Consider the following 14,568-nt stretch of genomic DNA (forward strand, 5'->3'; position numbering starts at 1 on the left):
TCTTTGGAGATGGTTGAAAAATATTTCTAATCGTTAGATAATTAATAGAGCCATTGAGAGAGGAAAATAACCGTTTAGATTTGCAGAAAAACTAGTCATTGCAGTTGTCAGGTGTAGAGGGGTCAACTCGTAGATTTCTGGGGTTGACTTGAGATTTTCAAAAGTCGACTTGTGATCTTTAGAAATCAGCTCGAGCTTGCTTCTATTTTTACTTTACTTTATATTTGATCTATGGTGTTTGTGGAATCTGCTCTCTCAGTTCAGAGGTTGACTCGAGATTTTTAGAAGTCGACCTATCAATTTCAAGAGTCGACTCTTCAATGGACTATCTTTGTTTAGGCTCGACACGTGCTAAGCAAGAGTCGGCTCGAGTAGTTCATAGGTCGACTCATCAATGTGATAATTTTTTTAGCTTTCTATCTATTCTCTGAGATCGTTCTAGGGTCTACTCATAGTCCATTGGAGTTGGCTCGTAAAGATGCTACAGTCAGCGGCAGTGTGATGGGGTCGACTCGTTGCAGACTTGGGGTCGACTCTTGAGGTAGCTCAAGATGAAATCTTCTATGCTTGTATGTGAGCATCCAACAAATATTTTTATAGCCTTTTGGAGTTTGCTTCTTGATGTGGAGCTTCAGATGGATAATCTTCTTTTGAGAGTTATTGAAGGCTTTCTTCTTTTTTGCTTTCTAAAATTTTATCACTTCAACTCAAAGCAAATAGATTAGTCAACTTTTAACGCAACTATTTTGCATCATCAAAATCAACCTTTTAGGTTCAATAATCTCTCTCTTGTTTATGATAACAAAATTCTTGAGTTCCAAAAGAAAATGATATAAGCAATGATGACATCTTTTAGAACAGAGTATATTTGTAAATTTCAGATACATGAAAAAATATGAATAGCATCTGAATTTAAGTTCACAAAATTCAGAGTGAATGAAGGATTTTATGTGCTTGATACCATTCACTCTTTATGCTTGATTGGAATTTCATCAAGTAATTTAAAAGATTAATTTCTCCCCTTTTTTGATGTAATAATAGGACTATTATTTGCAAAAAAATTGGATTGATCATTTGCTTTGTGCTTTGCTTTTCGCATTTCTTTAGACCTGTTCTGTCTTTCTCATTTTCTTTCTCTCCTTTTTCTTTAACTTGCTTGCTTCTCTTGTTTCTCCTTTTAAGCTTTCATCATTTCTATCTTTCTTATATTTCCTTTCTCATTTTTTTGTCTCCATATCTTTTTCTCCTTTTTTTTCTCTCTCCCTTTTTGTCATTATCAAAAAGTAGGGCATATAAGATAATAAACATTTTCCAAGATAAGTGTGATAAACATTGAAGAATACTTAAATATTTAAAGTGACATTTTTATTCATTAAACAAAATTGTAAACTTGAAGTATTGTGAAGTACATGTCGCAGAAACTAGATAGAAAGCACTTATCCTCTTAAACAAAGCACAATTCCTTTGAAGTTAAATTGAGATATTCATTAGAGATAATTGCTAAACACATTGTTGTCGGCGCCCCGCACCGGAACCCACTCACACCAGCGCCGCCACCGACGTCGGACAAGCAAGAGAGATACAAACGGATAAGCACTCTCTCGCTCCCTCGACTCCGGACTCAAGGATCACCTCTTCGCTCCGCCTACGAAGGGCAAAAGATTACCCCGTGGTATCAGTAGGATAAAACACTTGAGCACCGCAACGGATTATCAAAGATCAAAGGAAGAAGAAAGAAGAAAATAGCAAAGCAAACACAAAAAAATGTAACGAGGTTCAGCTACAAATAGCCTACGTCCTCCACCGCTCCAAATCTCAATAAGGATGAACTGATTACAGAGATAGCACACACCCGAACGATCACAAGCGATCGATCTACAAGAGATTCACACAGAATTCCCTTTGCACAAGAAGTAGGATTCCAATCCTCTTCTTCTCTAGAACCCTAGCCTCACAAACAAGAGTCTCTCTCAAATATTCGGCCAATAATCTTACCCTAGGGCTCTCATGAGTCCTATATATAGTCTCAAGACCTTCAGATGATCATAGCCGTCGAAACGCCACCAAAAACACCAAAAGAAAATCGTCCGTACGATTTTTCGCGAGCCCGAGTCGACTCAGCTGAAGTCCGAGTCGACTCTGGCACGTCTGAACAACTTCCAGTTTAACTGGCACGATCTCGAGTCGACTCCACTGTATCTCGAGTCGACTCGACGATGCTCCGAGTCGACTCGACTGTAGTTCGAGTCGACTCTGACAGTCCAGACAGAAACATGGTTTTTGCGGCTTTCTCCTCTCGGGTCGACTCGACAGACCTCGAGTCGACTCGACTGTTCCCGAGTCGACTCGACTGAAGCTCGAGTCGACTCCGACAGTCCGCCAGACAGAAAACTATGCAGAATTGATTTTTCTTCAATTCTCTTCATCACCAAAGGTCTCCACATACCCCAACAATCTCCCACTTGGAGACCTTGGGTATATCCTCTTGTTACTTGGCTCTCCTCTATGCTCCCACTGAAACTAAATCATCCTAGTGAAATAGGTACGATGCCTCCTCAACGTCTTCAAGCATGAAGACCAGCAGAAGCTGAACAACTCCTCAGCTTCTCCACCGTGACGACCTTCGTCAACATATCTGCAGGATTCTGACTTGTATGAATCTTCTCCAACTTGACGAGTCCCTGCTCGAGCAATGACCTCACGAAGTGGTACCGTATGTCAATATGCTTCGTCCTTGAATGGAAAGCTGAATTCTTTGCCAGATGAATTGCACTTTGACTATCTAAATATAACATGCAATCCTTCTGTTCCTTCCCAAGCTCCTTCATCAAGACTTGAAGCCATATTAGTTCCTTGCACGCCTCTGTGGCTGCCACATACTCCGCCTCCGTAGTCGACAATGCAACAACTGGTTGCAACCTGAAAATCCAACTGACGGCTCCACTGCCCAAGGTGAACAAGTACCCTGTCGTGCTTCTCCTGCCGTCCAAGTCCCCTGCCATGTCTGAGTCCACATAGCCCTGTAACCGGATCTCAGAACCTCCATAGCACAATGACATGTGCTCAGTGCCTTTCAGATACCTCAGTATCCATTTGACTGCGCGCCAATGCTCCAAGCCTGGGCAGCTCATGAAGCGACTCACAACTCCCACTGCTTGAGCAATGTCTGGTCTCGTACACACCATAGCGTACATCAAGCTCCCCACTGCCGATGCATACGGGATTTTTGACATATTGAGCTCCTCCACCCGCGTCTTCGGACTTTGCCCTTTTGAGAGCTTAAAATGGGCACCCAGCGATGTGCCAACAGGTTTGGCACCCTCCATGCAGAATCTCCTGAGTACTCGGCTGATGTACTCCGCCTGAGATAGTCTGAGGATATGTTTAGACCTATCTCTACTGATCCGCATCCCAAGGATCTGTTTTGCTGCTCCTAGATCCTTCATTGCAAATTTTCTTGACAGCTTCAGCTTCAATTTTTGCAATCTCATGCATGCTAGCTCCTGCAACTAACATGTCATCAACATACAATAGCAAGATAATGTAAGATGTACCGAAGTCCCAGAAGTAGCAACAGTGATCCTCCTGACATCTCCTGTATCCTATCTCAAGCATGTAACTATCGAACTTGAGATACCATTGTCTGGGTGCCTGTTTCAAACCATAGAGGCTTTTCTTTAGTTTGCAGACTAAGTCACCCGTGCCAGCTGCAATGTAATCCCTCCGGCTGCTGCATATATATCTCCTCATCGAGATCTCCGTGGAGAAAGGCCGTCTTCACATCAAGCTGCTCTAAGTGAAGATCCTCTACTGCCACCATGCTCAGCACCGCTCGAATAGTACTCATCTTGACTACAGGAGAAAGATCTCTGTGAAGTCGATACCTGCTCTCTGCTGAAATCCTTTTACAACCAGCCTGGCCTTGTATCGCTTCTTCCCGCCTTGCTCTTCCTTCAGCCTGTAAACCCATTTGTTTGACAGTGCTTTCTTCCCCTTGGGCAGATCCACCAAATCCCACGTTTGATTCTGCTCCAATGACTTCATCTCATCATCCATGGCCAACTCCCACTCCTTCCTGGTATCAACCTCCAATGCCTCCGTGAAGCATTCAGGTTCGCCATTATCTGTGAGCAGCAAATAACTAAGAGTCCCATCATACCTTTGAGGAGGCTTCCCATGAGTACTACGAGTGGACCTTCTTAGTTGTGGAGGGGGTGCCAATGCTTCAGGTTCTTGCTCTGACTGAGTCTTCTGACCAGAATTTGTAGACTCCTCTTCAGGATCCACAAAACACGGCTCAATAGGTTTTGTTTCTGATTCAGTGCTCTGCTGCATTTTCTCATTGAATACCACATCATTACTACGAATGATCTTCTTGTGTTCGGGATCCCAAAGTCGGTACCCAAACTGTTGACCTCCGTATCCAACGAAAATACACTTCTTTGATTTGGCGTCTAGTTTGCTTCTTTGACTGGAATCAACATGGACATAACTGGTACAACCGAATACTCGTAAGTGCGCCAAATCAATCTTCTTCGCTGTCCATGCTTCCTCAGGAATCTCAAATTCAAGTTTCTTTGATGGCCCTCTGTTGATCAAGTAGGCAGCAGTGTTAACTGCTTCCGCCCAAAACTGCTATGGCAATCCAGCATGTATCCTCATACTCCTGGCACGCTCATTAATTGTTCTGTTCATCCTTTCAGCAACTCCATTTTGTTGTGGTGTTCCTGGAACTGTCCTTTGCCTGACGATCCCAGCATCTGCACAGTAGTCCTCAAACTCCCTGCTACAATACTCACCACCGTTGTCCGATCTCAGGCATTTCAACCTCTTTCCTGTCTCGAGTTCTACCATCACCTGCCATCTCCTGAAGACCCCAAATACCTCTGACTTGTGCTTCAAGAAGAACACCCAAAGCTTCCTGGTAGCATCATCAATAAAAGTAACATAGTACTGAGATCCACCAATGGAAGAAACTGGTGCAGGCCCCCACACGTCCGTGTGCACGAGATCTAGCTTTTCTTGCTTCCGAGGTTTACCTTCTTTGTTGAATGAAACACGCTTCTGCTTTCCGAGAACACAATCCTCACAGAAGTCCATCTCAACACTCCTGAGACCCTGCAGCTTTCCCAACTGGTGCATCACCTCCAGTCCCTGATAACTCATGTGCCCAAGTCTACAATGCCATAACTTGGTGTCCACATCTGCTGCAACAACTCCAATAGAGTTCTCCGTGCCGTTGGTGACATAAAGTGTCCCAACCTTCTTGCCACTAGCCACCGTCAACGAACCTCTGGATATCTTCCACTGATCAGCTGTGAAAGTAGCCTTGTACCCCTGGCTCGCCAACTGTCCAACAGAAATCAGATTCCTCTGCAGTTGAGGTACGTGCCGTACGTCCTCAAGCTCAAGTGAAGATCCAGAAACCAACTTCACTTCCGCGCTTCCCCTTCCTTGTATGGTGCAAGGCTCTCCATCCCCTAGGTAGACTTTGCCAAAGTCTCCCTTCTCATATCCTTCAAGAAGCTTCCGTTGGGATGTAGCATGGAAAGACGCGCCCGAGTCTATCACCCAAGACTCGTCACAGGTAGACAAAGATAGAACGAGGGCATCCATATCACCGTCTTCAGCAAGATTTGCCAGATCCTTGCTGACTCCTTCGGTGTGGTCGCCTTGCTTCCCTTTAGGAGATTTGCAATCCCTCCTAAAGTGCCCCGTCTTCCCGCAGTTCCAGCACTTCGCTCCCTTGTTCTGAGGTGCTCGAGACCTGCTGGATCTCGACTTCGAGTCGCTTCGAAATCGACCGTCCTTCTTTTGTCTTCCCCGGTCAGAGGTGTTTAGTGCACTTCCAGACGACTCCGTAGCTCCAAAAGATTTCCTTCTTGCTTCTTCACTCAGAAGCACTCCCACAACGTCATCAAAAATCAACTTCCCCGTTGCCGAAGAGTTGCTCACCGCCATCACCAGGCCCTCCCAGCTATCAGGCAATCCGGAGAGGATTAGCAATGCCCGAATCTCATCGTCAAAACTAATCTCCACTGACTCCAACTGGGCCGTGAGTCCATTGAACTCGTTGAGGTATTCTACTATGCTGCCGCCATTTTTCATACGAAGATTAAACAACCTCTTCATGAGAAATACCTTGTTTGATGCTGAGGGTTTCTCGTACATCCGCGACAATGTTGCCATCAACTCCATCGTCATCTTCTCGTTTTTGATGTTGAATGCCACTTGGGATGCAAGTGACAATCTGATGGTGCCGAGCGTCTTCCGATCGAGGACCTCCCAGTCTTCATCGGACATCTTCTCTGGTTTCTTTGCTCTACCTCCAAGAGGTAAATAGAGATCCTTCTGGTAAAGGTAATCTTCTATTTGCATCTTCCAAAACTCGAAGTTCGTGCCATTGAACTTCTCAATTCGCAACTTCCCTTCATCCGCCATTGCAGAATAACCAATAGCTCTGATACCAATTGTTGTCGGCGCCCCGCACCGGAACCCACTCACACCAGCGCCGCCACCGACGTCGGACAAGCAAGAGAGATACAAACGGATAAGCACTCTCTCGCTCCCTCGACTCCGGACTCAAGGATCACCTTTTCGCTCCGCCTACGAAGGGCAAAAGATTATCCCGGGGTATCAGTAGGATAAAACACTTGAGCACCGCAACGGATTATCAAAGATCAAAGGAAGAAGAAGGAAGAAAATAGCAAAGCAAACACAAAAAAATGTAACGAGGTTCAGCTACAAATAGCCTACGTCCTCCACCGCTCCAAATCTCAATAAGGATGAACTGATTACAGAGATAGCACACATCCGAACGATCACAAGCGATCGATCTACAAGAGATTCACACAGAATTCCCTTTGTACAAGAAGTAGGATTCCAATCCTCTTCTTCTCTAGAACCCTAGCCTCACAAACAAGAGTCTCTCTCAAATATTCGGCCAATAATCTTACCCTAGGGCTCTCATGAGTCCTATATATAGTCTCAAGACCTTCAGATGATCATAGCCGTCGAAACGCCACCAAAAACACCAAAAGAAAATCGTCCGTACGATTTTTCGCGAGCCCGAGTCGACTCGGCTGAAGTCCGAGTCGACTCTGGCACGTCTGAACAACTTCCAGTTTAACTGGCACGATCTCGAGTCGACTCCACTGTATCTCGAGTCGACTCGACGATGCTCCGAGTCGACTCGACTGTAGTTCGAGTCGACTCTGACAGTCCAGACAGAAACATGGTTTTTGCGGCTTTCTCCTCTCGGGTCGACTCGACAGACATCGAGTCGACTCGACTGACCTCGAGTCGACTCGACTGTTCCCGAGTCGACTCGACTGAAGCTCGAGTCGACTCCGACAGTCCGCCAGACAGAAAACTATGCAGAATTGATTTTTCTTCAATTCTCTTCATCACCAAAGGTCTCCACATACCCCAACACACATGTCATTTGAATTCAAACTATAATCATCCAAATAAATATTACTTGAAGTAAAATAGTAAGATTTCATTAAGAAACAGAGTTAAGTACAAGTGAGAGTCTTTCAACCTGTGATGTATAAGAGTTTGGTACAATTCAAAAAAACTTAGGAATCTATACAAAAAGGGATGACAAGGAAAGATCCTAAGTTCTAGGTTCATTTGATTGATCAGAGGAAGATGAGGATGAGGGTGATCCACGATAGGGGCAATGGATAGTTGATCTTTTAGTTCCAGTCCTAGTAGGAGGAGAACGAGGTGGATGAGAAGGACCAGGTTAATGGGCTTGATTGGCTCTCAGTTCCCTAGTAAAGCAACCGATAATATCCACCATAATAGAAGCCAAGGTGGTGAGAGATTCTATCAAGTGCCTTGTTTCACTCTGAACTTTTTTGAGCATTCCCATAATTTGTTCATCGATCCTTTGAGCATTTACAGTGAAATTGCTGATCTCTCTTCTGATGGATGCTTGCAAGTTTTTGGTCTCCCTCTCAACATCTGCCCATCTTCTGTGCTAACTAGCCACCAAGAAACGAATGTTAGAGATATCATTCCTCAATTCTGCAACCATTTGTGTCAATGATGATACATAGGGCTCCAATCTCTGGTCCATCGGTAGAGTGATATGCGGTGACTTAGAGAGCTGCTGCTCTCTTTAACCAGTGAATCCAGAGCTCATCAATCCAGCCAATACTTGTTAATTATGGTCTACAACTGATCCTCATCCAATCTAATAGTGTGACTTGAGTTGCTCTATGGATGTGCTGGCTAGAAATCAAAAGAAGCCATGAAGTCCTCATGTTTAAGCTCTTCAGCAGTATGCATTTCTATAGGAGTAGGTGGCTCAGCATATTCTTCTGTAGAGGCTGTAGGCTCACTTGGTCCAACTTTTGTATCTTCATTATGTCTGCCACCTCCACCTCTTCTCACCATATGACCGTTAATCTTAGAGTAACTTATTCGATGTAGGGACTAGTCCTTATAGGTGTCAGTGTGCAGCAGTGCTCTTGAGGTTTTCTCTTCAAACACTACTCTTTGTTCCATGAATACTAAGGACAAAATCATGCCGTAAGGCAAAGAAGCATTCGACCTGGTTGTTGCCTCATGAATATGCCGGAACATGAGAGAGGGCAGGTTCAAAAGAGGACTCACCCTGAGCACATGGTACATCACTAAGATGTCTCTCTCCGAGAAAAAATCAAATCTTTCAATCTTGGAGAAAAAAATTCTACTGATCACATGGTGTAGAAGCCTCATTTCGACTAATAGTTGGGTTGCAGTAACTTCTTCTATTTTATTCACTTCCACTCTTTCCAAGTTGAGCTGCAATCCCAACCGACGATCTTCTAGATAATCATTTGAGGGCCCACTGGTTGGCATATGCAGCAATCTTCCCAGGCTTGGAATATCCAACTGAATGTGGGTTCCTCTCATAGTGGACTCAAGTTTCCAATTCCAAACCTCACATTCCTATAGAATTCTCTAAGTTGGGATAAGTAGGAAGGTCAAGTGAACACATAGAGTCCCAACCCATCTCCCCCAACTTGCTTCCAATCGAGAAGTTTTCTCGCTCCAGGAAATCAAAATCAATTTTTCGTCCTTGCTCAAATTAGTTCTTTCTAAAGAATAGCCTCCGTCCTTGCTCAAATTCATTAACGATTTATTTGGACTTGCAACGTGTCAAATGGAATGTAGTACAAAGGTCACATGAAATTTCTTTTCTTAGCTAGAGTATAACCCTGAGGAGAAACAATGAAAACTCTACAAATGAACATCTTATATAGCTCTTTCAGATTCTCTGTTTTCTTCCTGCTACTAATAGGCTATCCAGATACGTCCAAAATTGATCGGTACCCCTTTGAATATACTCTTTTTGATTATTCAGTGCGTTTCCTGCTACACCACTGGAATTTTTCTACAGTTTTTATCTTCTTTTCTAACTTAAGAGGCTGTAATGTTCGTCGACATGGATAGCTTCTGACCTTGCGAACTGGAGACAGTAATTAACAAAAAGCACATAATTTGTACAAGGACCAGACTCAATGTCTTTTTTTTATTCTCTGTTTTTTTCTTTCTAATAAGTAAGGTGGTTTCATTGAGTAGAGTATTTGTACAAGGACCGCCTGGACCATAGGGATACAAGGAAGCAACTCAACAGTAAGGGGCTGAGGAACCCCGGACAAGCCCAACATACACTCCATGAATACCTAAAATGGAGGGCCTGACTCAATATGTTTAAAACTAGAGATTTTGCTATCCTTCCTGCGCAAAATGTACTTGGAAAAATTCAGGAAAAGCACAATGTGAATGTTGATAAAGGCCTAATAAAACCTCTTATGAGTAATCAATAATTACTCTATATGCCAAACAATGTCAATTTCTGAAACTTAAAATTTCTGGCATAGCAAAAGGACTTTGAATCATTAAATTAAATTCGTGGAGTGTTGAGGGTACATAAATTGTTCCCAGGAATTAACACCAAATGTACTAACCACCCAATATGACTAATACAACAAAAATGGCTGAGCCACTTTCTTTAATCAAATATTGCTCAAAATTATCCAAGATATGCCATTTGAACATAGCCCTAATCTAAGACCAACATAGGCCAGAAACATCGTAGTACAAGATCAATAATAGCTTGCCAGATCCTCATGTACAAGGATGAACCGTTCTATCTGAATGGAAGTAGTAGATATGCCAAAGCTACCATTCATCTTGATCAACCAGCTTGAGGCCCCAGCTCATGTCTTCACAATGCCTCACATGTGGGACTAGGGCACCTGTATCGACACCTCTCTTCGCTTGGCAGTCATAAAAGGGAGGGGCATGAAAACAAGGCTCCATCGACATGACTCTGCGGCAGGGAGGGTCAGGTACTGTCTGGTTTTCAGGCTTGAACATAATCCATGGCTTTAGACCACCAAGACCTTGAGCTACATACCCAAATGTCGACCAGGCGCTCGTCACCAACACATCAGTCAAACTCAAGAGATACATCTCCGCCCATGCTTTCATGTTGTGCATTTGCTTTTCTGTCTGCTGGTACTCTTCATGGCTTGGTTGATAGACACTGATAATTTCGCCTGTGACAGTTGGGTGCTCCCAGTACATGTTTCTGATTTTTCGTAGTATCCAGAGTTCAAAGAAGTCATAAGAACTGCTTTTGATCTTACAGTTGGAGTTGAAACTAGGGATTTGTGGGCACTGATATCAGGCAATAGATTTTCCTTCAGGGAACATCCAAGAATCTGATCTAACACATGCTGAAATGGACCGGTACCTGTATCGAAGACTCTGATCTGGATGCCCACCTTTTCTTCTGCCTTAGCTAGATAAGATTCATAGTACCTGGTAATCAAACCCCATATCAGGTTTCTGGGATGGAAAAGATAACGTCCCAAATGATGGAAAACAGTGTCTTTCTCAGGGAAGAGCTGATTAAGTTCTTCGTATCTTGGAATCAGAAAGAGGGATGGCACAAAGTAGTTATCTGATTTCAACAGCAGCCAAGGGATCTTTTGAAGGACTTGTTGGTCATCTTCACAGAAGAAAAGCTTATCAAAGTCACCATAATCATGGTCAAGGTGGAGATAAACATAAGCAGGTAGTGATCCTGTTGAAGCTCCATCATCGCTGTTACTGATCACCTTTCTTTCCAGCAAGTTTCCATAACTCTGAGGAGCTTTAATATCAAAGCTCTCAAACTGGCTAACAGGAAAATCCAAGGGTAGAAGCCAGGAGCTTTCAGGAAATGGTTCACAAAAGAGGTCAGCCATATCAGCACCTCTGTCAATAAGTAAGACCCTGTTTGTAAGGAGAGCATAAAGAAATGCTGAAGCAAGAGTTAGTATTCTGTTCCCTAACCCGCTATATGATATCCATACCACATAATTGCATTCTGCAGTCTCAACACTCTGACCAGACTTCAACTGTTCCACAGCTTTGTTGTACAATTCAGTTTTCGGGCCACACTTTTTTTGGAGAGCTTCATGCTTTCGCAGCCTTTCCAACAAATATGGAGAAGGTAAGTAAGGTGATTCTTTACGGTACAGTACAGCCTGATACCTACTTAGACAGGATTCTTCATCAAATCCAGCAGTCAGCAGGCCACCAAGAAGTTTGTCCTTTCGCATGCTAGAGGATGCAGAGGATCCATTTTCTGAACCTAATAATTGCAGACATTTAAAGGCACTTACATAAGCTATTTGAACATGGAGACATCTTTCAGACAGATCTAATAAAACCAAAAGGCCTTGTAGGTGACAGCAATTGAGTAGTTACAAGGGAATTTCGAATTCATATAAGAACAAGAAGACCTTGGGACTATCAGATGATTAGCAATTAATGACTTGAACATATTTAGGGCCTGTTAGTATGGAGGCAGTCTGAAGTGAGTGAAAGGGATTGGGGGTATTACAAAAACAAGTCAGAAAAGGCCACAGGGTTCCACAATACCGAGAACTTGTAGGAACTGGGAACCTTAAAAAAGGTTCCAATGTCCACAAATCTTGAAACTTCCAGATCTGGAACCTCCCCATTCTCGCATGTTTCACCCCTCATGGCATTGCTTTCTCGGCTAGATGCACTCATAAGGGGGATGAGCACACATAGTCATGAAAAAATAGCATAAAGCATGCAACTAAGAATCTAGACAAGATATAAATTACATACAATAAGTAATTATGCCAATATGCTTCAATGCTTGCAGCTAAAAATACATATGTGTGGAAGTCCATGTGTGGAAAATCAAGTATATGTGCTCCAAATATGCATGTTTGTGTATGAATGTGCACAGTTGCAGGATCTGTGTACAAAGAGATATGGCAACCCAGCAAAAGGATGTAAGACTTCTCCAATCCACATTTAATTTGGAGAAATAAATATTAATATAGGAAATAAAAAAGAGTGAAGGAGCAAAGCTAGAAATCTGTGGGGAGGACATATGCAGGAGAACTGGATTTGACTTGGTAGAGGCCACCAAAAATAGTAAATCAGTTATTACTTGCCTGGCAGGTACTATTGCTATAAGAATCTAGACAGGTAAGGCACTTCAAGGTCAAAATATTGATTAATATTTGAAAGCACGACAAGAGATGGCTGTGAAAATTGAATTACGCTAGGCATGAACCCACCGAAAGAGTACTACCTCATAGGTTTTAAATACAGTATCTAAACATATTTTACTATGGTGTCATCAGTGTGAAAGACATGTATCCGTGAAACTATTTTTCCTGGATATCAATATACTGTTGTTAAGTTCTGAGGTTTTATATTCATCTTACTCTAAACTACATTTGCATGCCTAGTGATACATGCACATGCATATCTTTAGATAGCAACTTCATGTTCATACTCAAAGAATTATGTTTCATCGTTCTTATGCATATGTAAGAGCAAAACTCAAACATAAGATATGAAATCGAGTACAACAAATTAAATAATTATCATGAGTTGACTCATGCCAAAAAGTGTCTTACTTACCCCATATAGCAAACATTTTTATTTCCATGTCAAAGCCATCTAAAACTCATAACAATGTATCTGTTATTTCTTAAGTATATTTTATAATTCATGAATTTGGTTTAGTATCTAGCTGGTTAGATGTCCTAAAAGGTAAAAGAAAAATACTCATTTCCTTGCCATCCTGTTCATAAATTATGGATCCCTTTCACAAAGGATTCTACAATGTTCAATTTTTCTTAAAAAACAATGGTATTAGAAGGACGCTAATATGTGTATAATGCTGGTATCTTGGTCAGGTAGTAGAATCCAGCTAACGTATGGCAAAAATAGGTACTTTTGAGTTTATGGGGATCATGAAACCATCTCAGTCGAAATGTAAAAGGTAAAGAGCATTGCATTACTTTAGATTTTTTAGAAAGTATAAAGTGTTTCCAAACAATCACATCAGGATTTCTGGAATTGAATAAGTTCATATCTTAATCTATCGTAGAAGATAGAAATGAAAAGCATGTGCCAGGGCTCATAATTCCACTACCAATACAACTTATAAACAGGCTCTTGCATTCCTCCACAAATGCGCACACAACAAAGGAGACACATCCAGTAACAAGCTTACAGAAATGCAGATCAAAGTGAACATCTATCAACTTCTCATCAGACAACAAATGGCTCTCCCACAAAATACACATTGAGTTACAAGCATACAGAAGTCCAGAGAACATAAGTCCAGAGAAAAGAAGTGTGCGACATCTAATGCAGTACACTAAGGAAGGTATAAATTCTTGGTTTTGCAAGATGGATTTGTACTATAATCTACTTCAATACTATCATCCTAAACACATTATGAACACAAAGCAATGCACCGAGACAGCATTCAAACTGGAGATACTTCATGACGCAATACAGCTCGAAGTACCGATGAAGCAATTCTCACTATTGGAAAAGCTATCAAATTTCTAGTTCTCAAACCAAAATTTTATCTAACGTACATAAACCTATGAGCTTCAATTTGGAAAAGAGGGGGAAAAGAAACACAACTTTCTAATTTTCTCTCTTTCTCTTAACAGATCCACTAAATTTTAGATGGAAAAGAGAAACTCTTGGCATGAAAGCCACAGAATTCGCGAAAGAAACAAGAAAATCCATAACCAACAAACCAATCTAATTAAAATGGCAAATATTCTTCTCAAAATCACAAAAGAAACATACCAAACTGTTAGAAGAAGAAAGAAGAAATGGTGGGGACCAGTACCTTCTCTTGCTATTATTTCAACTTCTCCCTTTCCTTGGACTCCTCCGACTCCGCGAAGCCGATCGAGCGACAAGCTCCGGAAGGCACCGGAGACGACCAACAGGAGCATCAAGCAGACGAACAGGATCATTATGGGCCTGAGGAAACCGGAGGCCGGCCTCTTCTCCGCACCGTGTCGAGAAGCCCCATTGCTCTCCGGATCGAAGGGGCCGGCCGGAGACGATTGCTGCCTCCGGATCCGCTTCATATCCATCACCAGCTCTCTTCAGAGGATGCGGGCATCGATTTTGGCAGGGAATTTCCCAAGGGAAATCAAGACGGACAAAAGCGGTCTGGAATCTGACAGTCAGCAGACACAATGTTAAAGAGCAGCAGGG

The 14,568-nt window shown here is 42.5% G+C and overlaps 1 protein-coding gene across 1 annotated transcript in view; it reads right to left on the minus strand.

Moving 5' to 3' along the window:
• Positions 1 to 9,866: 9,866 nt before the first annotated feature.
• LOC103697228 (galactoside 2-alpha-L-fucosyltransferase-like) overlaps positions 9,867 to 14,568 on the minus strand; it is a 4,738-nt gene continuing 36 nt past the window's right edge. Inside the window, 3 exon segments of the mRNA XM_008779047.3 lie at positions 9,867 to 10,598; positions 10,601 to 11,641; positions 14,192 to 14,568. The exon segment at positions 14,192 to 14,568 is cut by the window's right edge and continues 36 nt beyond it. Coding sequence (XP_008777269.2) covers positions 10,180 to 10,598; positions 10,601 to 11,641; positions 14,192 to 14,444 — 1,713 coding nt within the window. The 5' untranslated portion in view covers positions 14,445 to 14,568 and the 3' untranslated portion in view covers positions 9,867 to 10,179.

Source organism: Phoenix dactylifera, unplaced genomic scaffold (genome assembly GCF_009389715.1).
Source record: "Phoenix dactylifera cultivar Barhee BC4 unplaced genomic scaffold, palm_55x_up_171113_PBpolish2nd_filt_p 001014F, whole genome shotgun sequence".
Classification (NCBI taxonomy): domain Eukaryota; kingdom Viridiplantae; phylum Streptophyta; class Magnoliopsida; order Arecales; family Arecaceae; genus Phoenix; species Phoenix dactylifera.